Source organism: Lepidochelys olivacea (assembly GCF_965140295.1).
Source record: "Lepidochelys olivacea isolate rLepOli2 genome assembly, chromosome: 21".
In the NCBI taxonomy this organism is placed as follows: domain Eukaryota; kingdom Metazoa; phylum Chordata; order Testudines; family Cheloniidae; genus Lepidochelys; species Lepidochelys olivacea.
Window position 1 is genome coordinate 11,397,241 of NC_140431.1, and position 21,885 is coordinate 11,419,125.

At 54.7% G+C, this 21,885-nt stretch overlaps 1 protein-coding gene across 1 annotated transcript; it reads right to left on the reverse strand.

Annotated features, from left to right (window-relative positions):
* Positions 1 to 625: 625 nt before the first annotated feature.
* SMPD2 (sphingomyelin phosphodiesterase 2) lies at positions 626 to 20,402 on the reverse strand. Its single transcript, XM_084610961.1, has 11 exons — positions 20,325 to 20,402; positions 14,038 to 14,260; positions 12,382 to 12,478; positions 12,171 to 12,247; positions 4,581 to 4,674; positions 4,371 to 4,460; positions 3,637 to 3,719; positions 3,210 to 3,342; positions 2,778 to 2,882; positions 1,781 to 1,937; positions 626 to 1,213 (listed from the first exon to the last, which is right to left on the reverse strand). The coding sequence occupies exons 2-11, from the start codon at positions 14,085 to 14,087 to the stop codon at positions 870 to 872; spliced, it is 1,230 nt and encodes a 409-aa protein (XP_084467087.1). The 5' UTR covers positions 14,088 to 14,260; positions 20,325 to 20,402; the 3' UTR covers positions 626 to 869.
* Positions 20,403 to 21,885: the final 1,483 nt, after the last annotated feature.

Sequence of the window (21,885 nt, forward strand, 5' to 3'; positions counted from 1 at the left end):
GCTGCCGGGAGCAGTAAAGGCAGAGCTGTAACCATCAGGAATCTCTGGCCAACCCTGCCCCCGCCCGGCATAGATGCTCTTTTAAGATCGCCATGGAGGCGTTTGCTCTAAAGTGCTGCTGTAGAAACAGGCTGGCCTCAGTGCGGCGCGTTTGCTGACCTGGCGCGGTCACGCTCTGCTCGGTCTCCCCAGTCCAGAAGTTACGGAGCCGCACTACGGGTCTGTCTACACTGTAGACATGGGCAGACATACGCAAGCTAGCTGTAAGTGACCCAGCTTGGGTACTGGAGCGGGGAATCTGGAGCGGCACAGGCAGTCCGCACCGGCCCAGACCTGACTCGGGTTTCACTGCCCTGGTATCTGAACGAGCTGGCTGAAAGCTAGCTCAGGTATGTCTACACACGCTACAGTTGCAACCAGCAAAGGCCGTGTAGACACGTACCCTCAGTCACAGCCAGACAATCCTAACTGTATTACCAACCGTCCTGTCCTATCCCCGTGTGTGTCGAGGGGAAGAGCAGTCTCTGCTCTTTCCTATGAAAATGCCCCTTGAGGGCAGCCTTCGCGAGATCTCCCGTGACTAAGCCCCCACCTCCTGTTAGCTGTGTTCAAAGCACTCCGTCTCTTGAATACAATAATCTGTTCAGAAAGTTTATTTAACTCTATAGAAAACCTGCTGTAATCGGTAAGATACCAAATGCCTCTTGTTTAAAAATCAAGTTAACCATGAAAAGCAATCCGTGGAGCAATCCAGGGCCAAGGAAACCGCCTGCCCTCCCCCTGCTCTAGAGCGCAGCTGCCGCCAGCTGGCAGCGCCATCTACTGAGCACCCAGAAGCCTCTTGATCCCCTTACCCCCCCGCTGCTGTCCTACATGGAGCTGAGCTTGTCCTGCAGCGCCTGGAGCGCCAGCCGCATCTGCTCCTCGGTCCCCTGCAGCATCCTCACCTCAATGGTGTGGAAGATGTACAGCCCCATGGAGAGCAGCAGCACCACCGTGGCCAGCAAACTCAGCAGGGAGGAGGAGAACTTGGGGAAGGGCTGCGGGGTGTCCCAGCCCGCCAGGGAGCTCAGGCCCATGGCCGCCTGCAGGAGCAGCAGGAGCAGGGCCAGGCTGGCCATGCGGCCGTTGGAGTCGCGTTGACACTCGGCCGCGTGCAGCCGCGCCCTCACCTCTGTCCGGGCCTCGTTCACCACGTCCACCAGCTCCGGCCCTGCAAGAGAAAACAGGGGCTTAGCCACAGCTTGGGACGGCTCCTCCCAGCCAGCCGGGCCACCTCGGACACAGCCCCAGCCTCTCAAGGGGCTCAAGGCATCTTACCCGCTGGAGGGACACACCATGCTGATACGGCAATCCGTGGGACAACTAAGGCCTTGTCTGTGCGGGGCGGGGGGATTAATTCTGGGCAGGTATCCCATGGTGCTTTGCTTCGCTGCTGGGCTCTGTGCACCCTGGGTCTTTTTCTCGCCGCGCGGGGTGGGATCCCTAGCGCCGGCTGGACGGAAACGATTGGGCTGTGGGATCAAACCCAACCATTCCCCTAATGGCTCTCTCGGGGTTTTCAAACGGCCTGCATGGTCCACTTGCCACCGTGGCCTCCTTCCTGCAGAGCCTGGAAGAAGGAGCCCCGAAGCGGCTGCGGTCGGAGGCCCAGCTAATGCCTTGGCAGGCGGGGCTCTCTCAAGATCCCAGCGCTCCAGGTCCCGGGCTGCCGTCTGAGCTGCCCTCCCTGGGCCAGCTGCGCCCCCGTTGCCGAGGTCTGAGCGGCCAAGGCACTCACCGACATTGCTGCCACTCGAGCCCTTGGCCTCCTCTCCTCGCCGCACGCTCAGCGTAGCGATGACGGCTTCGTGGTCCGAGTAGGGAATGCTCTTGCCGGGGGCGGTGCCCGTGGTGGTCACGAGGCTGTCACACTTGACCACGAAGCGAGACAGTCCCTACGGGAAGGGATGGCGATGGGGCACAGCGCTACGCAGGCCCCGGGGCCGTTCTCCCCGCAGCCCCTCCCCGGTCTGCCATGGGACGTGGCCCACACGATGGAAGTGAAGTCTGCTGCTCTTTGGCCCAGACGCTGCAGTGGGACCCGGGAGGCCGAGTGCCCTGCTCTAATCACACAGAAACAGCTCGAGACAGGGAGTTTTTACTGGCAACACTGCCCCACCGTCCAGAGGGCTGACAGAGCTGAGCTCCGGCCTCAGGTTACAGACAGACCAGGACAGCGACGTCGCTCAAGCAAGTGGCAGGAGCTGGGATTATAACTAAGGCCTTCCTGCGTCCCAGGCCTGTGATCAGTCCACTGTGCCCACCTGCTCAGATCTAAAAAGCAGGAAGACCCACACAGTACAAGGGCTATGGCTAAGGGACTTCAAAACCAGCAAGATCTACTATATAATATGGGAGGCAGTGTTGCCTAGTGGACAAGGCCTCAGAGGTCTATTCCCAGCTCTGCCCCTGACCTGCTCAGTGACCTCGGGCAAATCGCCGCCCCATGCCTCAGTTTCCCCCCTGTAAAATGGGGCTAATGCTATCGACCTCATTGGTAAAAGCGCGCTGAGGTCTACAGGTGAAAAGCACTGCACGTAAGAGCTCGGTGGTGGGATGGACCAGACCGGGACAGGCCTCTTCCGCCTCTCCTGTCCGACTCGCAGTGGTAGCAGGCGGGAGGCAGTGCCCAGCACCAGGACGCAGCCCGGGGCCCGGTTCTCAGCTCTGTCCCAGACGTGGCCTGTGGTTCGAGCGGGTCACCTCCCCTCGCCGCCCCGCCGTGCTGCACGTACCTTGTAGAGAATGTAGTCGATGCGGATTCCCAGCGGGAAGGGCTGCAGCTCCTTATTAACCGTGAAGCAGTTGGCTGGGACCAGGGTGTAGCCGTCCTCGCAGCCCTGGGAGCCAACACAAAGTCAGTCAGTGTCCCTCCAGACAGACCAGACCCTGCCCTTCTCCCGGAGGGGGCCGGAAGGAGAGCCAGCGTCCTGCTGAAGGGCAGGGGCTCTGGACTCTCACAGAGACAGCAGCCCGGCTGGTGGCTGGGAGGGGAGGTTGAGGTGCTGGGGGACAGCTGGCCGGGGCGGGAGCTGGGGTGCAAAGGTGGGAGGGGAAGCCCAGCTTCTGGGTTCACCTGCTGCAGGCATTTACTGTCTGTGTGCCAGGCCAGTCCTGAACACACGCCCATCTCCCTCCCGGCCCGGGCCCTACAGGGAAGCGCTTACCTCGAACCTATCTGCGTCGGCGAAGGAGTCCCGCAGCCCTGTCCAGCCTCGCAGCAGCCGGATCCCCATGTCCCCAGGGTGCATGTTCAAATCCCCACCGAGCAGCACCACATCCGCTCCCTTCGAGGTGTGCCTTAGGGGACGGGACAGAGTAACTTGGCGGGGCCAGAGCGAGCGAGCTAGCCCCCATCCCCGGCACGCTCCCTACAGCACCCCCTGCTGAGAGAGGCAGGGACTGGAGTAGCTGGGGGTTTCTCCCACAGCTGACGCACCCCCGGCGTTTTCTACAGCGCCCCCTGTGGGGCGTGGCTGGGTCTGGGGCAGTTCCGAGCTCCCCCGCTAATGCGCCTTCATTCCCTAGATGAGACGCCGGGGTACACACAAGGCCCCACTGGCGATGAGCCCGCGGCGTCTCTGCTCTACTCACTGTATGAACTGAGCCAGCTCCCAGGCCTGCACCACTCGATGGGGGAGGTAAGCGTCCTTGTCCCGGCAGTACTCCGCAAGGAGCTGGATGAAGGGAGAACAGGCAGTGAGTCCAGGCGCTCGGGGACAGACACTGGAAACCTAGCTCTTGTCCGCCCTATACCAATGCCAGGTGTGCTCCCAGGCTCCAAGCAGTCTGGCTTTAGACGTCTCAAACCAAGGAGACGAGGCAAGAGGCGCTGGATGGAGAACAAGAGATGGCTTTTCACCTCTAGGTCTGAATCCAGCCCTGCTGGATAATGACTGGATATTGCCGGTTAGTGCTTCGTACAGGCTCCCATCACACCTGGCACTAACGGAGCGCCTCGCTGGCTGTCTTTTGTTTCCAAGCTCTGTGCCGGCAGAGGGTGCCCCGAGCATCCAAACTTCTTTCCTGTCCCATGTCAGAACAGCAATGCTGCTGTGTGGGAGGGGTGACTGTCCGGGGGCGGGGGGGAATTGATCGTCTAAGGGGGCTCAGCTGGGGCTAGTGGGGTGAAATTGAGCAAAGAGTGATCAGGAATCCTTTCCTGCTGGTGAGGTAGATCCATTTGTGGAACGGTCTTCCAAGGGAAGTAGTGAGAGACCCCTTGGCTTGAGGCATCTCAAGCTAGACTGCACTGTGTTTTTCCAGTGACTCCCAGTCTCTGTCAGATCCTCGGCCCTCTCCCCCACCTTCCCCGCAGTGAGACTCACGTGGGTCACGTACACATGGAAGATAATCCCACAGATCTTGATGATGAGGAGCCCCACGGCCTTGCCGCAGAACCAGTCCCCGTGCTGGAGCTGCCGGGACAGGAGAGGAGAGAGAGAAGGCTGGTTACAATCACAGTGTCACCGCAGAGGGCCCCCCGCCTGTGACTTTGACATAAGCAGACCCTGTGGCAGCCAGCCCCCTGCACTCACCATGTAGGGGTATCCGTTCAGGGAGTACTGGTACAAGAAGGTGTCCAGGATTGGGTATCTGGAGAACACGCAGAACCCACTGCCAATCACCCCACTATGAAAGAGAAACTACAGTCACCATCTTCAGTCACTCAACCCTGCCCTGCCCTTGGGGACTACTAGGTGGGGTTTCTGAGCAAAACTCCCGGAGGAAAGGAGTGGGGTCTAGTAGTTAAAGCAGGGGCTAGGTGTCAGGACTCCTGGGCTCTATTCCTGGCTTGGGGAGGGAGTGGAGCTGGGGTTATATAGCAGGGCACTGGGGGTCAGCAGTCTCCCAACCAGATTTAAAAAGGGGTCTTCTTAATGAGTTAGGGTAAGCTATCAGCTAGAAACATAGCATTGCTATCACATGTGATGCACGTATCTGGTGGGCATCACCACGGTGGATACAGATGCTGGAAGTGGTGCAGATTTTCTATCTCACATAAATGTTTAAACGTTGCTGGGCATCGAGTCGGAACAAAACCCCCACGAAATCCCCCAAAAGGCCGTAACTCGAAGAAACACAGTCTTAATTTTGACCAAAAGTGGCGGAAAACTTCTAAGTACAATTGGTAATGCAGCTCTGTACTCACAATGGTATTGTCTGGGAAATATTTAGCACCAGGTGATATATTTGATGCATGTTCCTGTACTTTTTTTGCCTGCGGTTAAAGCAAAAGTCTGTATGTACCATGTAACGCATCCAAATATTTGTCACTATTCGTAGAAAGGACTGATTGGAGAAAAGTTTTTGTGGCTGTTTTATGTTTTATGACTATTGGCTGCCGTCCAATGCTTGCTGCTCCTGCCACTGGTATTAATACAGCGTACACCCTGATGAAATACTTTCTGGGTGTGTTCTGCTCTCTAGGTCAGGTCTAGACTTATGATGAAGCAACCGCCTGCAAAGCACAGTTGATTAAATGGAGGAATCAAAGGGAATTTGACAATGGCCGCCTTGGGACGGGAGGCATGCATCGTGCAATGAATTTCATGGGCGATGCAGGCAGCGTGATGCAGGAAAGTGGGTTTGAAGACATCCTTGCATGCTGTGTCAGTCACGCTCTAAGAGGGACAGCATATAACCCTGGCGTTAGAATCCACAAGCTTATGAATGAGGCAACGCATCGCTGGAAATGGATGGCACCTGGCGAGCCCATGAACAATGTTCTTCCGGAAGAGGAGACGAGCCACATCTTGGGGAGACAGAATGCTCTGGCAGAGCACCCAGCCACTCCACCACCTTGTGGACACACATGTTATCCAAGGGGAAAAACCGTTCAGAGACTGTCAGGAACTCAGCTGGTTCTGGGCTCGGGTACCTAGCAACCTAATGAGCTTGGCTGGGCCCAGTAAACCCTCACTAAGTGACTGTGCTCTCTGATTGGACAGAAAGGCCAACCGCTCCCTATTTAAGCCTGGTAGATGAGCTTCTTGTCCGGCCCTTGCTTCATCTCATGCCTCTGATCCCTACCTCCTGGCTCTGACCACTAGCTTGTCTCCTGACCACACCTCCGGTTCTCCCCTGGCCACTAGGCCAGACTTCTGCTTCGACCACCGAGTCACACCGCCTACTCCTCAACGTGTCTGCTCTGGGAGAGCTATGTAACATAATTCTCCCAACTGCTAGTGGATGACGTAGCAGCAAAGAGAGATGATAACAAGTCCACGGAGCTTGAGATGTTGGCAGAGATGATTCCACTTGACTTCCAGTGTGGTCATGTGAATGATGCAAGATGGGGTTGTGTAAAGGTAACAGAAGACAGACTTGTGGGGAAAGAGAAACCAGATATCTATCCTGTCCTAACTGATAGAGAGCAGAGTCCTGGACTGCCAGGCCCTTCAGTGGTGTATGGCGTGAGATGGCTATCAAGCAATCTCTCAGCAAGGACTGTGGGAAGCATCCGCATCTTTGCACAAAGGATAAGGCTCTGACCAAGTATTACCTGACTATGCATTTTAAGGCAGCTGTAACAAACAAAGGTGTGGAATGCAGCCTGCTGCAGTAGATCTCCACAAGGAAGCTACCACAAAGTCCCTGGCGGCTGCTGTCCCAAGATATTATAAAAGTCAGGACTGAAAGAATGACCCTGGAACAAGCCCAGACAACAGCCAGCCACTTGTGAACGCTGCAACGTCTACTGTGGCCCCCACTTGAAGCTGCAGAAAGCTTGTGCATGACCAGAGAGAATGGCACACAAGAAACAAAGCAGTTTGTAACCAGGAGCCTACAAAGGGGGGAAGTAGGCCTCCTTTGATCCATAAACAGGCATAATCGCAAATCACTTGGTAATCACCGTCGAACAAAAGAAGACGCAGACAACACAAGCAATTCTTATTGATGGTCAGATATCCAGCAAGCTGACAGTTAGTGTCCAGTCCAGAGATGCTGATAACCAGAGTCTGATGAAGTATGAGCTGGCACCTGCCCCGCTTTCCCTCTTCAACTTGGATGGATCTCTGAGAAACACCCAAAAGAGCAACATACCCTGTTGGCTGGAGAAAAATCTGTCAATGGTTAAGCTACCTTGTATCACAGGTTGGCTGTACATTGTGTGAGGAGGTACCTGCTGCCTGTCAATTTCATCAGGCGACCTGGTTCTTGTGTTCTGTGAAGGGGTAACTAACACTTCCCTAGTCACTTTCTCCACCCCAGTCCTGATTTTATAGACCTCTCTCATATTCCCCCTCAGGTGTCTCTTTTCCAGGCTGAACAGTTCCCAGTCTTGTTAATCTCTCCTCGTATGGAAGCTATTCCAGACCTTTAATCATATTTGTTGCCCTTCTCTGCATCTTTTCCACGTCTAATGCATCTTTTTTGAGAAGGGGGCGACCAGTCCTGCACACAGCATTCAAGGCATGGTCAGCTGCTGAACGGTGTCCATGGCTGTCGTTGGAGACAATTACACAAATGAAGAATCGATCACATTTGGTGAGATCACCCTCTTGTGCAATGTCCAAATGCAAGAAGTTTGGAACCCCACTGTGCTAGCAGCATTACCAAAGCATTGTGTGACGATGATGCTGTATGCAAAGACTAAATCTAACTTGCAAATGTTCTCTTCACGGGCTGGATCGTGAAGTGTGAGCAAATATTGTCAGCTGGACGGGAAGTGCCCCTTGCCGGTGGGTTTCATGGCATCGAACGAACAGCGCAGGTAGTGCCTGGCCACCATTCTGCAATACCAGAACTCGAGGCAGATCACGAGGAAGCAGATTCACAGATGTTCTTGCACGTTTCTCATGCAAAGCAAACACCCAGAGTAAACAGGGTGCTTGGACTTAGATGCGGAAGCTCCGTGCCAAAGATAACGCTCTGTTTGTCAGGCAGCTGGTGTTGGCCCAAAGAAGAGCTTCATTCCCACGCACAGAGAGGCTATGGAGCTGGGCATGGACGTGTGTCTTAGGCAGCCAAACCGTTGTGCCCTCAGTGGGTGTGACTACTTCAGCGATCAGTGGCGTGGGAAAAAATAGCTGGCTGAAGACAGCAGCTGAGCACCCGGAGAAGTGGGTGGAGGAGGAGTTTAGAGCTCTTCTTCCCACCCGTCGCAGCAGGAGTGTGGAGGAAGGGGAGCTCCAGAATGTCTCCCACACACACCCATTTGGGCACCCCACTCCCCAGGCTCAGGGCTCTGTGTCTATGGCATGCATTGCGATTGTTTGTTCTCAGTTCCCCACTCTGGTCTTGGGGCTGAGGCAGGGGCCTGCGCGGTGTCTATGCTTCCCTCCCCACCCTGAGCTCAGTGCTTCTGGCATTCACAGCGCCCACCCCGCCTCGGCTCCCTGGCTCTCAGGGAGACGTCTGGCGTCTGAACCGAGCACGCCCCTGCCGCTGCTCTCCGGGCTGCATGCCTAGTCTCCGCTCCCTTACGGTCATAGCACTGTTTGCCTGTAATATGGACCAAGTCTACCCGCTCTCAGCTCCCCGACTCAGCCTTGTGGCCCAAAGGGAATCAGGGGAGGCAATACTCAGCACTGCCCTCCCTCACACTTTGAGATGCCTAGAAAATCAAGCACAACAACAGGACCCCTTCAGGCCTGAGTTAGGTGGGGCCGTGCCTTCCTCAGTGAATAGGCAGAGACCGACATTAAGAATGGGCTTGTTGGCCTAGGCTGGGAGTGGGGGCTCCCTCCCGCTTGCCTGGTGCACCTTTTCCACTTCCACTAAGTAGGAGTTGGGCCACCAGAGGGTTAGAATCACCCGCTAGTCCAGCGGTGAGGGAATGATGCTCATTCAAATCCCCGGGCTGCCTGCCGAGGAGAAGGGCTTTGCCAAGGGTGCTCCCTTGAGCTTTCCGCTTGATGCTGGTCCACTTTAACTGGAGGGCCAAAGGCAGTCTCAGGGGCTCTGCTATAGCCCTGTGGTTGAGGTGTGGGCTTGGGGTGTTAGAGGCCCTACTTTGATTCTCCCTGTGCTGGGAGGGGGCTTTGGTCTTTCCTCTTGAAATGGTTCCACTTGAATTAAATATTAGTTGAGCCACAGGAAGAGTCCACTATGAAAAGCTCTCTCTAGGCCAGTGGTGAAGGTATTGACTTGGGATGCTGGAGGCCCTGGTTTGAGTCCTCTGCCCACCAGAGGGGGCAAGGGGATTTGGAGGGGGAGCTCCCCTAGTCTTTCCCTCTTGAAGCAGCTCCACTTTAATTAAGTATAAGTTCCACGAAGGTGAGTGCTAGGATCACTCTGTAGTCTACTGGTTTCGATGTTTGCTTGGAATGTGGGAGAACCAGGTTCACGTCCTCCCACTGCCTGTTAAGAGGGGACTGGAACGGGGGTCTCCTTCCCTCCCAGGTGACCTGGCTGAGGGGCAGGAGCTCCCTGTTTAAGTCCCCTCTTTCTCCCAGGAGGCCATTGTTCTCTTGGGAAGGGGAGAGGATTTGAACAGGGAGCTCCCACCCCTCAGCGGGAGGAGGGAGATCCTGGTTCCAAGCCCCTTACGGATGGGGGCATTGGAACAGGAATCTCCCACGGCCTGGGGAGTGTTGGGACCAGCGGGGACAAAAGAGTGATTCGTATTTTGTCAGTGGCTCACTTAATATTTTAGCAAGAGGGGCAAAACCTTTTACTGCCCCCAGCAGGAATGGAACCAGGGCCTTCAACATGCCCAGCTCACCACCTTAACCATGGGACTACAGAAGGCTGCTTACTTTAGCTCTTGCTCTGGCCCATTAATAGTGAATTAAAGTCCAGTCACAAGAGGGGGAAATTCTCCCCCCACTCTATAACTTCTTAGTGGTTGGTAACAATGACGCTAAGTGGTGGAGGAGGAAATGCTGAGATGAAGGTAAACACAGTGGGGCATGTGTGGGGTCAATCTACTACCCCTCTCTCCCCAGAGAGCCTGTGGTGATGCCCCATCGCGATTCCCTCCAATGACCAAGAGTTACTCCCTGTAACTTTGCAATGGGAGGTAACGCCAGACATGCCCTCCAGGCCACAAGCCCATAGACTTCCCCAGGACACTAGTCCAGTATCCTTAGGCTTGGAAGGGCCAGATTTTTATCAGTAAACGTCGCTTTCACCAGGCACACACAAACTGATGGAAAGAAATATGCAATAAGTGAAATCTACAGACAGGCGGAGTCAGACAAATGCTGCTTGAGTACTTCCTAGAGCTTGACTTAAGGATAGTAACTTTGTAGATTTCGACCTGTGGTGTTGACAATTTGTGTTTTAACGGTTATAAAGCTTTAACTTGTTGAATCTCAGCCTCTACTGTCATTAAATAAATTATTGTCTGACCTCTCCCCTCAAGTTCCAGCAAAGGAGATGATTTCAAATAGATAACACTTTAAAAATGCTTAAAATCATAATTCTGTGCCACTGTGAAATTTTAAATCAATCATTATTGACAAAATAAATATCAACACTACTGGTCGAAAGGATAAACAAATCAACATCGAATTCTGGCCATTCTAAGTATCCTTTAAGCATCCTCTTCTGGCAGAGGAAGATGGGACAGACACATGGGACGGCTTTAAGGCTATTCTATCAACTCTAAATGTTATACCTCTCCGCATGGGAGAGTCTCCAGGGGAAAAGGGGGGTTCACTCATGCAAATGCCCAGACAGGTAAACAGATCTGGAAAAGGCTCAAAACCCCACCGCCCCCAGCCTGGGAAATTGCACAGACTGGTTTGAACGGCTTGAAGGCAGTGACCAAATAAAGAACTGGGAAGGGTAGGAAGCGACCAGTCTGACATGGAGAAGGGGGTCACTCTCACTCGACCCAAGAGGGGATGTGTCACTGTGACCAAGAGGCACAGACCCGGTGGGGAAGGTCTAAGGGACTCTGTTCCCATCAGGGTGTCCGTGTGGAAGGCAGGTGACACTCCATAGCAATTGACTAGCTATATATTCACACCTCAGTTAATCCTGGATTAATCCCTTACAAGCAGACCTTTAATATCAAGCCTGCCCCAGGCTGTATCTGATGGGGCAGGAGACATAAGGGCTGGGTTAGCACTAGAGGGGATGACCCTGATTGCCTTTTTCCCTGACAAAGTCCGCTTGGGTGCTCCTGAGAGATGCTGTCTCAGCAAGTAGCTATCTGCTGCCTCCCGTCTCTTTGTGCCTGCTTATTTATGGCCATGCCACAGCTACCCCATGGGCCAGCTCCGCCCAGAGAACGCCAAGAACCTAGGGTCACTGCCCCTGCCAGTGCAAAGACAGCTGGAGAGCGTCACTATTCCCTGCTGGGATCTCAGGGGAGCCGCAAAGGGCCCGTGACAATCTCCTGAGATAGCAACATTCAGCCAATACCCAGCCCTCGGGTGATAGGCTACCCTGGGGGGGGGCAGGGAGAACGTTCACCAGTCCCCACCCTAAGGCTCTGTGCCAGAGGGGCAAAGGCTGCTCACCTGCTATGGTCCCTTGGGGCGGGGACACAGCATGGAGCAGGCTGCCAGGGTTAGTATAACAGCAGCAAACTTGGTTATGATTAAGAGGCGATGTTTTCTGCTGAGCAAAAGCCAGGGTGTCTCCCATTGCCAGAGACCCTTTCCTCCCAGCGTGCTTCACAGACCACTGCATTCAAGGGTCACTGAAATGCAGCCGTCTCTGGGGTGGAACGTGACAGCTGTTTAACACTGCACCCCATCAGGTTCCTCCACCACCTGACATCTCATAGTGAGCTGTAGCTCCATAAAGCCAGCCTGAACCCATGCAAACTCCAATGGCTTCCTTCGCCCAGAGCTCACACCCCTCGGCATGACGCCGCACTGCCGATCCCAAGGGTTCAAAAAATCACGAGCTCAGCTTAGCAGCCATGAGATCTTTAAAAATACCTTCCCGGTTCTTTTCAACTCCCGGTGTCGTAGCTACCAGGGGCTACGTTTTCTGACTTTTCTCTGCAACCACGAGAGATGGACTCCCCCCCCCCCTTTTTTTTTTAAAGCTGAGATTCTCAGAGAATCTCACAGGTTGAGGAGCTGGGACTTCAGAAAAACCATCAACGACCACAAGGCTCTTGATAAGATCTCGAGAGTTTGCAAAACTGAGGACGACCTGCTGCCAGGGCCCCTCTGATACACCGATAAGCAGCACCCGGGGACTCCAGCCGTGCCTCTTACCTTTTGAAGTAGTGGGAGTAGGGGTAGCAGGCAGTCAGCTTCTGTTTCAGCTCACAATAGTCCCTCTCGCTCCACACCTGGAGAAGCAGCAGAGAGCCTGAGAACGGCGGGGACTTGAGTCACGGAAGAGAAGCCAGCCCAGCCCACCCTGCTTCCATGGCCCTCGCCCTCTCCCTCCTTCTCCCCCACTCCAATTCCCAGCCCTCATCACCTCCTGTAAGAGTGCCAGGTCGAACCCCTCCTGGCTAAGCGTGTCGCCAATCATCCCAATGCGCTCCTGCCGCACCTTGCTCAAGTAGCGAATCGCCCTGGGGGGGGAAGAAAGCAGAGGCTGTGAGGGGCATCCCTGACAGAGGCTCGCCTCCTCCTCCAACCAGCGCAGATCAGACTCCTAGTGCCTTGAGCAGTGATAGGGAAAGGCATCTAGGGAGGGGTGCCCATGTGCTGGGAGACCCCTGAGTGGCAAGGGTCACCCTCCAAACTTGCAGCGGTATAGAGCCCCAGCCCTGTCCTGCTTGAGACAGGGATGCAAAAGGGATAGGAAGTTTCCCTCAGCCTCTTGCATGCTCACCTCAGCTTCAAAGCAAGAGAGACACCTCCAGGGGCGGCCTGTGGGGACAGAGGGGCAAGCAGGGTGGCTGCCCTGGGCACCAATTTCTGGCATGCGAGAGGATGCCAAATCGGAAGTTTTGGGGTTTTTTTGGCTTAGCCATTCGGGGGACATGGGAAGCATTTTCTACCCCAGTTAACAAAACACCCAGGGCCGGCCCTGGACACAGCGAAAGGAGAGGCAGGAGGAGCTGGGTTTAAAATCAGACCAGCCACAGGACAAGGAAGGTAGAGAGGAGGGGTGGAGGGGATTTGAATTCAATAGGGCTTCATGGCCCTGGTCGCGTCTAATGCCTACGATTCCATGAAGCCATGCACAGGATGAGAGCCCTCGTGGGAGGCCCTGTTTGCAGGCCTGGCCTGGCTCCTGCATGGCTCATGGCAGGTGCTTTGCATGCATGCGTGGGAATCGGGGGCAGCGTGTACCCAAAACACACTAGCTGAGCTGGTTCCCTTGCCCAACCAGCAATGCCCACAGTCTGCCTGCAGGCAAGAGCTGCCGTTGCATGCAACAGGAACCAAAGATTGGCTGTGCCCAGGGCAGGGCTGGCAGGCTGACACAGAGCCCACAGCAGTGCAGAGATGAGGAGCATGAGGCTCCCTGTATGGGGGGGGGCGGAGGGGAGCCTGCTCCAGGAAGGCAGCTCGTTGCAAATGGACAGGGGAGGAGCGACCAAGGTGGAGCAGGATGGAGATCCCGGGGCTGAGTAACTCCTGACTGCAGGGTGCAGATCTGCAGCTAAGTTGGGAGTGACGGGTTATCCGAGGCCCTGCTTTGCCCCTGGCCACAGATCCCTCTTCCCCTCAAGACAGGGGCATCCAGCTTTTTGACACTTCACTCACACATCCCAGTGGCCTGGTTGTGAACAACGGGCACCAGGTCCCAGACCCAGGCACCTGCTCCTCGGGGAGACGAGGGAGATTGAAAAGATCCAGAGAACGGCAGCTCCGGGGCTTAGAAGTCTGGAGGGGCTTGCGTATGATAAATGACAACGCTGACACGGCCAGTGTCTCCCACGCCAGGAGCTCCATGCACTTTGCAATGGCCTTCGAGTCCTCTGCTTTAACCCCTAGATGTAATAACTGGGAACGTGCTGAGAGAGATCAGAGGGACTCCCTGGCTGCTCGTCATCCCTGTGCAAAGGTATGTCATGACTCTCCTGGGTGAAACTGCACCCACTGCCCAGGAGAGCCACCCTCCACCAGTCTGCTTTGACCTCTGCTCGGTCAATGGAAGAGCAAACAAACGACAACTTACCAGCAATTGAGGTCGAAGACGCGTAGCTGCAGTGGCGGATCCGTGTCCATCGCAGCCAGCTGGTGGGTCGCCGAGCCTTCTTGCCGTTCAAGGAGCAGTGGGCGGAAAGCGAGGGGAATCCTGCTCTGAGGACAAAGCCAGCGAGCAGTGGGTTGGAGGTGGTTTGAATCAGGGTCCCCCCTTGGTCCTGGGCATCTACAGGTTCTCCGTCCCCAGAGCGGAGCTGAGTGAGGAGAGAGGCGTCAGGCTTCGGCAGGCAAGAGAGATTACGGTTGCAATAGGGTAACTCAGACTGCTGCGTTAGCAGGTTAGCTGGAGAGGACAAGAGGGTGGGGCGACTGCTGGCAGGGCACTATCTCAGGGCAAACACCTGTGCTTCTGTATGCACCTCTCCGCTGAGACCTGCAGGCAGCATATGGAAGGCGACAGTAGGAGGGAAAGGTGCAGACCTAAGACTGGCATCTTAGAGGGGTTCAGGAATTAAAGGGACATGCACAGGTGAAACGGGGCACATTTACTCTCGCTAAACCTGCACGGACACGCTGCACGGCTTCTCTTTTCCAAGGATTCCAGCTGAAGCAGGTGAAAAGATGAACCGCGACCCAGACGCACAGCAGCCCGGCAGGAGAGCCAGGCAGTGAAATGGATTACGCTCCGAAGTGAAACTGACCGGCCAGGTTTCCCCCCCCACCAGGCTGAGAGAAACAATCAATCAGGAGAAGTGTATTGGATTTTTAAAACTATTCCGGTTTAAATCTTCTCACAGGCGATTTGTAACATAGGGGAGGACTTTGGGTTTTCCCCTGACAATGTCAATTTAATTGTAAATGGAACAGTTAGGATGCTTACACAGTAATACAAGACCCACGGAAAAGCTGCCACTGGCCCAGGGCAGATGACTTGGGCTTGCAGGGCTAAAAATGGCAGTGCAGGGTACGTCTACCCAGGAATTAAATGCCAGCTGGCCAGGGTCAGCGGGCTTAGGCTTGTGGACCTTGGGCCCTGGGGCTAAAAATGGCCGTGTAGACGTTTGGGCTTGGACTGGAGCCTGAGCTCTGCGACCCTGCAAGAGGGAGGTCAGGTTTACACGGTGTTTAGGTGCCTAAAGTTGCAGACAGGCACTAAAGTCAGCTACTGTTAATTTGTGCCTAGCACCTTTCATCTGGGGGACCGGAAAGCGCTGCACAATTCCTCCTTCTTCCCCATCTACACCTCTGTCACCACCAGGAAGGATTAGCACAACCTGTTCTTTTCAGGGTTCCCCTACACCAGGGCTGGGCAAACTTTTTGGCCCGAGGGCCACATCGGGGTTGCAAAACTGTATGGAGGGTAGGGTAGGGAAGGCTGTGCCTCCCCAAACAGCCTGGCCCCTGCCCCCTAACTACCCCCTCTCACTTCCCACCCCCTGACTGCCCCTCACGGAACCCCCAACCGATTCAACCCCCCTGCTCCTTCTCCCCATACCACTCCCTGGGACCCCACCCCCTATCCAACTGCCCCCTGCTCCCTGTCCTCTGACTGCCCGAACCCCTCTCCACACCCCTGTCCCCTGACAGGCCCCCCAGGACTCCCACGCCCATCCAACCTCCCCCTGCTCCCTGTCCCCGACTGCCCCGCAGGGGCTGTGCCAGTCAGGGCGTCAGTTTCAATCTGTAAAGCCCTATGTGATTTGGAACCTGGCCATGTGGGAGACTATCTCTGCCCCTAAGCACGACTGCAACTGTGGGCAGTCCCTACACATGAGCTCCCCACAGGCCCAAAATGCTCTCAAATAGATGGTTCTGTGGCACCGAATCCTGCAACCAGAGCCCAAGTTTATTTGCCTTTGGAGCTTGTTGCCAGGCTCGTCTTTTCAGACAGCGCTAGTTAAGAAGTTGCCTTCTTTTCCACTCCCAATTTCTTCCCAGGTAGGGGGCTGGTTAACTGCGGGAGGCTTAACATTTCTGCCCATTGAAAGGAAGTGAGACATGCCACGGAAATGGGCAAACCATAGATGGTTCAGACAATACACACGTGTACGTACAGCACATATAAGTGCAAAACCTTACATTAATGCAATGTTGACATTTGCACATTTAAACACAGGCCACGCAGGGAACGAAAGAGTTAAAATGAACCCAGTCACGTTAATTCACTCAACACGGCAAGCACTGTATGAAGTCAGGGGAAAATATGAAAAGCCTCAGTATCCAACAAAATGACAAGATACGAACAAGGCGGTGGAATTAACGGTGCGCTGAGATCAATACACGTTTTCGTTTCCTGACCTGCCTGTGTTTAAATTTGCAAGCTCTATTGTGTATTAACACAAGCATTTGCATTTATCTTCTTTAGTTACAAGAAAGAACCAACCTGACACGTGGGACGACGGGGTTGCGTAACTGCCTATTGGTACAATTTCAAGGTTTTAACTCAATTATCCACAGATACCGCCCCCGCAGCATTATGCAACTGCGCTGTACATAGAACCCCACTACTTCAATCACAGTAAATATTCTCACTGTGCATGTGTAAGGCTAACCTTTCAACTGCTTGTAAACTCTCAAGGCGATATTCCTCCTTTAAGAGGAACCACAGCTTTAACAGCCTAAAGCGGTGTTATAGAACAGGACCACCTCCCTGTCCTAAACTATTGCAACAAGGGTGTCGCTTTGCAGTGTGAAACAGCTTCTCTGTTCCTCCCCAGAGGTGGCTGCATTTCAGGGTCAGCTTGTGAAGCACCTTGTCTCTCTTTCTACCCACCCCACCGCCCAGAGCATTTTCAGAGCATTCTAAAAAAAGAATCCTTTGGCCTGGAGCTTTCTTAGCACTTGGCCTAAAGGTGACTATTTTCACAGAAAGTTTGAAGACCATGTGATCTCCAGCAGGCTGCCATGCACACTGGTAACGAACGCATGGCTAGTCGGAACATCACGGTCAGGGATGGTCTTCTTTAACGGCGTACCCACAGCCAGCGGACGCGATGTTCAACAAGACATGTACCTGTCCACACTGGCTGCAAAGTCACGAGTAACACAGTGTTAGTTAACACAATGTAGACAAGTGTAGACAAGCCCCTAGATGGGCACAACTTTTCCTGAGCAAAAGGACAGGCCCTCACCACTATAGATAGGAGATTCTCCATTAGCTATAGGCAGTGGAGGGCTGATGCCACAGAAGTGACTCCAGCCAGCAGCAGGCAGTGATTGCCCCTACCAGTTTGTTACTGTATTTTATTGTATCTTAGAGCCTGTTGAGTTATCCCTTATGGATGCCATTCACTATGAACAGAGTCCCGGTTTTGCTCAGTGAATCATTGAACTAACCGAACCCTCTTTTCTCGGGCTGCGTTTATGACTCAGAAGTACCCAGGCTTTGCAAGCCACCATTTGTGTTCTGCGATTGGTCACCCGAAGCCACAACACATCCCGATTCAATCACAAGCGTTTGCAAGAGGAGAATGCCACCCCGTCCAGTATGGATTTTGTGCTAACATGAGCAAAATATTTGCATTAATACCTAGTGGGGGGAGGGAGAGCTCAGGGGTTTGAGCATTGGCCTGCTAAACCCAGGGTTTTGAGTTCAATCCTTGAAGGGGTCATTTAGGGATCTGGGGCAAAAATTGGGGATTGGTCCTGCTTTGAGCAGGGGGTTGGACTAGATGACCTCCTGAGGTCCCTTCCAACCCTGGTATTCTATGGTCTTCCGATACTCAAATGATGACTTATAATACAGGGGAACCACAGAGTTACAAACACCTCGGAAACAGAGGTTGGTCGTAACGCTGAAATCTTCGTAACTCTGAACAAACGTTCTGGTTGTTCTTTCAAAAGTTTACAACTGATCATCACTTTCAAATTTTACTATGCAGAAGAAAAACGCTTCTTTCCCTTTTTTTTTTTTAAAGTAGTTTACGTTTAACATAGCCCAGTACTGCATTTCCTTTTCTTTTTTTATTTTGTCTCTGCTGCTGCCTGATTGTGTCCTTCCGGTTCCAAATGAGATGTGTGAGTCTGGTTCACGGGTCAGCACATTACTCCGGCATCTGTAATGCTGAGGTTCTGCTATAATCATTTTATAGATGACAACTGCACCCTAGCCAAAATCAAGGCCTCACTGTGCTGGGTGTTGTACACACCCCAGGTAAGAGAGAGTTTACAATCCAAACACCTACACAGCTTACAATCTAAATTCACAGAGGGTGGGAGGAAGGAAGTATCATTATTCCCATTTTACAGAGGCCAACTGAGGCACGGAGAGAATAAATGACTTGCCCAAGGTCACACAGGAAGCGAACCCTAACTTCCTGAATTCCAGTCTGTTGATATAACCATCCTTTCTCCACATGACTCATGCATTGCACTGAATTAAAATGGAGGCTTTTATTAAAAAGCAAAGATCTGTTTGTGTTCCTATCTGATCGACCGTACTATACATTATAAACAACATTAACATCTTAAAACAAGACAGAGGGACTTGCCGTGGTTACTAACACACGGTGTCATGCACAGTCTTGGCAGGACTATGAACCCCAGCTAAAAATTGCTTTTTTTTTAAAAAAGACGTCACGTGACCACAGTTAACCATGTGAGCTACAGAAGTTCAGAGCCACAGTGTAAACACTCAGAATGGAGCGAGCTGGGATTCTACGTTGGATCTGTGCAGAATTTGGTGTCTAACGAACCGTTTAAACAATTACGCCTCGCCTGCTTCTGTAAGGACAAACCTCGGGTAAAAGGGCGTTACAGAGATTTATTAAAAATCCACCCCCGTGCAAGGAGCGGGGCTGCTTTAAAGCTGCCACAACACGTTCAGGGGAAATATGCAACCGCCAAAAGTTAGCAGGAGGGGACAGGTTTCAGAGCAGCAGCCTGTTAGTGCATCCGATGAAGTGAAAGCTCATGCTCGAATAAATTGGTTAGTCTCCAAGGGGCCACAAGTCCTCCTTGTCTTTTTGCAGGAGGGGACGAGTCTGTAAGTGCCCCAGGCCCGGTCTGCACAGAGGCTACAGGGGCGTGATTTCTTGTTGAAAACCAAAACTAGTCCAAATCAATCCAACACCTAGCCTGCTTACGGAGGTATAAAGGCACCTTATGGTAAAGCTTATCCCCCCGCAGCGCGCCTGGGGAGCGGCTCTCGAAAGGGGATTTCTGGGCTGCAGCTGCACCCACGTCAAGGGCCAGCATCGCTTCAGCCCTTGGGCCCGGCCGCTCTCACCGCCGCCGGTGCAGAGCCACCCCGGGGCCCTGACTCCCGGCCCCGCCGGTGCAGAGCCACCCCGGGGCCCTGACTCCCGGCCCCGCCGGTGCACGAGCCACCCCGGGGCCCTGACTCCCGGCCCCGCCGGTGCACGAGCCACCCCGGGGCCCTGACTCCCGGCCCCGCCGGTGCACGAGCCACCCCGGGGCCCTGACTCCCGGCCCCGCCGGTGCACGAGCCACCCCGGGGCCCTGACTCCCGGCCCCGCCGGTGCACGAGCCACCCCGGGGCCCTGACTCCCGGCCCCGCCGGTGCACGAGCCACCCCGGGGCCCTGACTCCCGGCCCCGCCGGTGCACGAGCCACCCCGGGGCCCTGACTCCCGGCCCCGCCGGTGCACGAGCCACCCCGGGGCCCTGACTCCCGGCCCCGCCGGTGCACGAGCCACCCCGGGGCCCTGACTCCCGGCCCCGCCGGTGCACGAGCCACCCCGGGGCCCTGACTCCCGGCCCCGCCGGTGCACGAGCCACCCCGGGGCCCTGACTCCCGGCCCCGCCGGTGCACGAGCCACCCCGGGGCCCTGACTCCCGGCCCCGCCGGTGCACGAGCGCTCGGGCTCATTCGCACGCGGGGCCCCCCGGGGAACCTGCTGCCGAACAGGGGCGCGTGCAAGCGGGGCCCCACAATCCGGCCCCTGAGGGTTTTCAGAAGTGGCGGCGGGGGGGGGGGAGGGAGGGAGGGAGGGGGAGGTCACCCCCCCCCCCGCCACCAATAATTAAATCTTTCCGAAGTAGGGACAAAAAACGCCTCGCGCTTTGCAAGCGCTAAAGCGATGAGTACACTCGATGCATGGGAGGGATCGGGGCGCGGGGGTGGGAGAAAGGAGGAGAGAGCCCCCCCCCCGCAAGGCAGGAGAGAGACGCGCTCCGGGCAGAGCTCGGAAGCCAGCGGACAAAGGAAGCAACAGCGGCTCCCCGCGGCGGGCCCCGCGGCTCTGCCCTGGCGCCTGGGCACGGCTGCCGAGGGGTGCCCGCAGCCCCGCCCCGCCGGGGACGCCCGGGTGCTCCAGTCCCTCCCCGCCCCGGGGCTGGGTGGGGGGAGGGGTCTCACCGGCTGCGGGCGCGCGCCAGCTCCCCGGGCTGCGGGGCCAGGCTGGGCGCGCGGGGCACGCTGGGGCTTGGAGTCCTCCCCGCGGGGCGGCGCTGCCGGCGGGGGCGGGGAACTACAAGTACCAGGGGGCTGTGCGGCCGGGGGCGGCGCTATCCGCCAGCCGGGGGGGGGGTCGCGGGAAGCGAGGGCGGGGGGTGTGACACACACACACACACACACACACACAGGGGATGCACGTTATGGGGGGTGCATGACCCACTCTGGGGGGGGTGGGCTCCCCCCAGGCTAGGGGGCTCTCGTTTTAGGGGGTGCAGGGGGGGCTGGGGAGGGTGTGTGTTTGTGTTTGTGTGTGTGTGTGTGGGGGGGAATGCACAACTCTTGCACTTCAAAAGCGAGAGCCTGGCCTGCCCACAGGTGCCTCCCTTGATAGGGACATGCCCTCCCCTCCATGGTCCCCCCATGCCCCGTTCTAGACAAGCCTCCGGACGGTGCAGGCCCGCCGCAGATCCCTGAAACAAGCGGCACAAAACCTTTGTGGTGAAAATGGGAATTCTTGAAACGCGTCTTGCTATGAGCGTCAGCACTAAGCCGTAGCGGTCTCCTGCTTCCCTTTCTCCGCGGTGTGGCTGGGCCTGCTGGGCCCTCCACCCGCCTGGGGTCAGCTCAGCTTTTCATGATGCCTTTTAAGGTTTCAGGCTGCTGTCTGTCAGCTGGGGTTTTATTCCCCGGGGGAATAATAATAACCCTACCTCAGGGCTTAAAAGATGGTGATCTGTCTTTAATATATCATAAGTTCATATCCATCCTCTTGAGTAGTATATTTCCAGTAATCAGATTTGTATATACCTCCATGGGAGATGGACACTTGACTCGTGTTTAATACTTCCCAAGTTTTAATTTGTAATGAACAATCACAAAACCAAGTGATCTCAGAGTTGTTATGCATGTACCGCTCTTCATCGCTGATATCCCTGTTATTCATAATTTCTCTTCACTGTTGATTTTACTTTTAGATTTTCTTCTGTCTCAGATAGATTCCTGACCTTTTGCTATGCTTTCTCTGGTAGTGCTTTGGGTTGGACCCTTAAAACTATAACAGGGTTTCCATTTGGTTCCATAATTACTTTCCAACCTTTATTTTGTTCAAACAGGTCACAGGTCTCATAAACAGGTACTTTTGTGTTGCACTTTCATCACCAAGTTTTGTGACTGCACATTATATTTTATGCACGTTTGCAAAATGGCTCCTTCTGTTTAAGTTTCTACAAACATTCCAATATGCAGGATACTTACTGTGGAAGGAGGTGGATTAGTTCTGACTCTCTCACAAACCCTGATTTTTATCTTAGCTGGTTAGTTCTGCTAACTTTCTGAAATCCTCTTTTCGGAAGAGTGCGACCTCACCTGGAATACTGTGTGCAGTTCTGGTCTCCAGTGTTAAAGAAGGATGAATTCAAACTGGAACAGGCACAGAGAAGGGCTACTAGGATGATCCGAGGAATGGAAAACCTGTCTTATGAAAGGAGACTCAAGGAGCTTGGCTTGTTTAGCTGAACCAAAA

What these genes read in the sequence shown, in the direction of transcription:
- SMPD2 (XM_084610961.1), bottom strand. Translation starts at nt 14,087, where the DNA reads ATGGACACGGATCCGCCACTGCAGCTACGCGTCTTCGACCTCAATTGC. An exon ending in GTCTTCGACCTCAATTGCTG is followed by an intron (nt 12,479 to 14,037) that starts GTAAGTTGTCGT and finishes TTCCCCCCCCAG; the next exon opens with GGCGATTCGCTACTTGAGCA. An exon ending in TGAACGGATACCCCTACATG is followed by an intron (nt 4,461 to 4,580) that starts GTGAGTGCAGGG and finishes CTGTCCCGGCAG; the next exon opens with CTCCAGCACGGGGACTGGTT.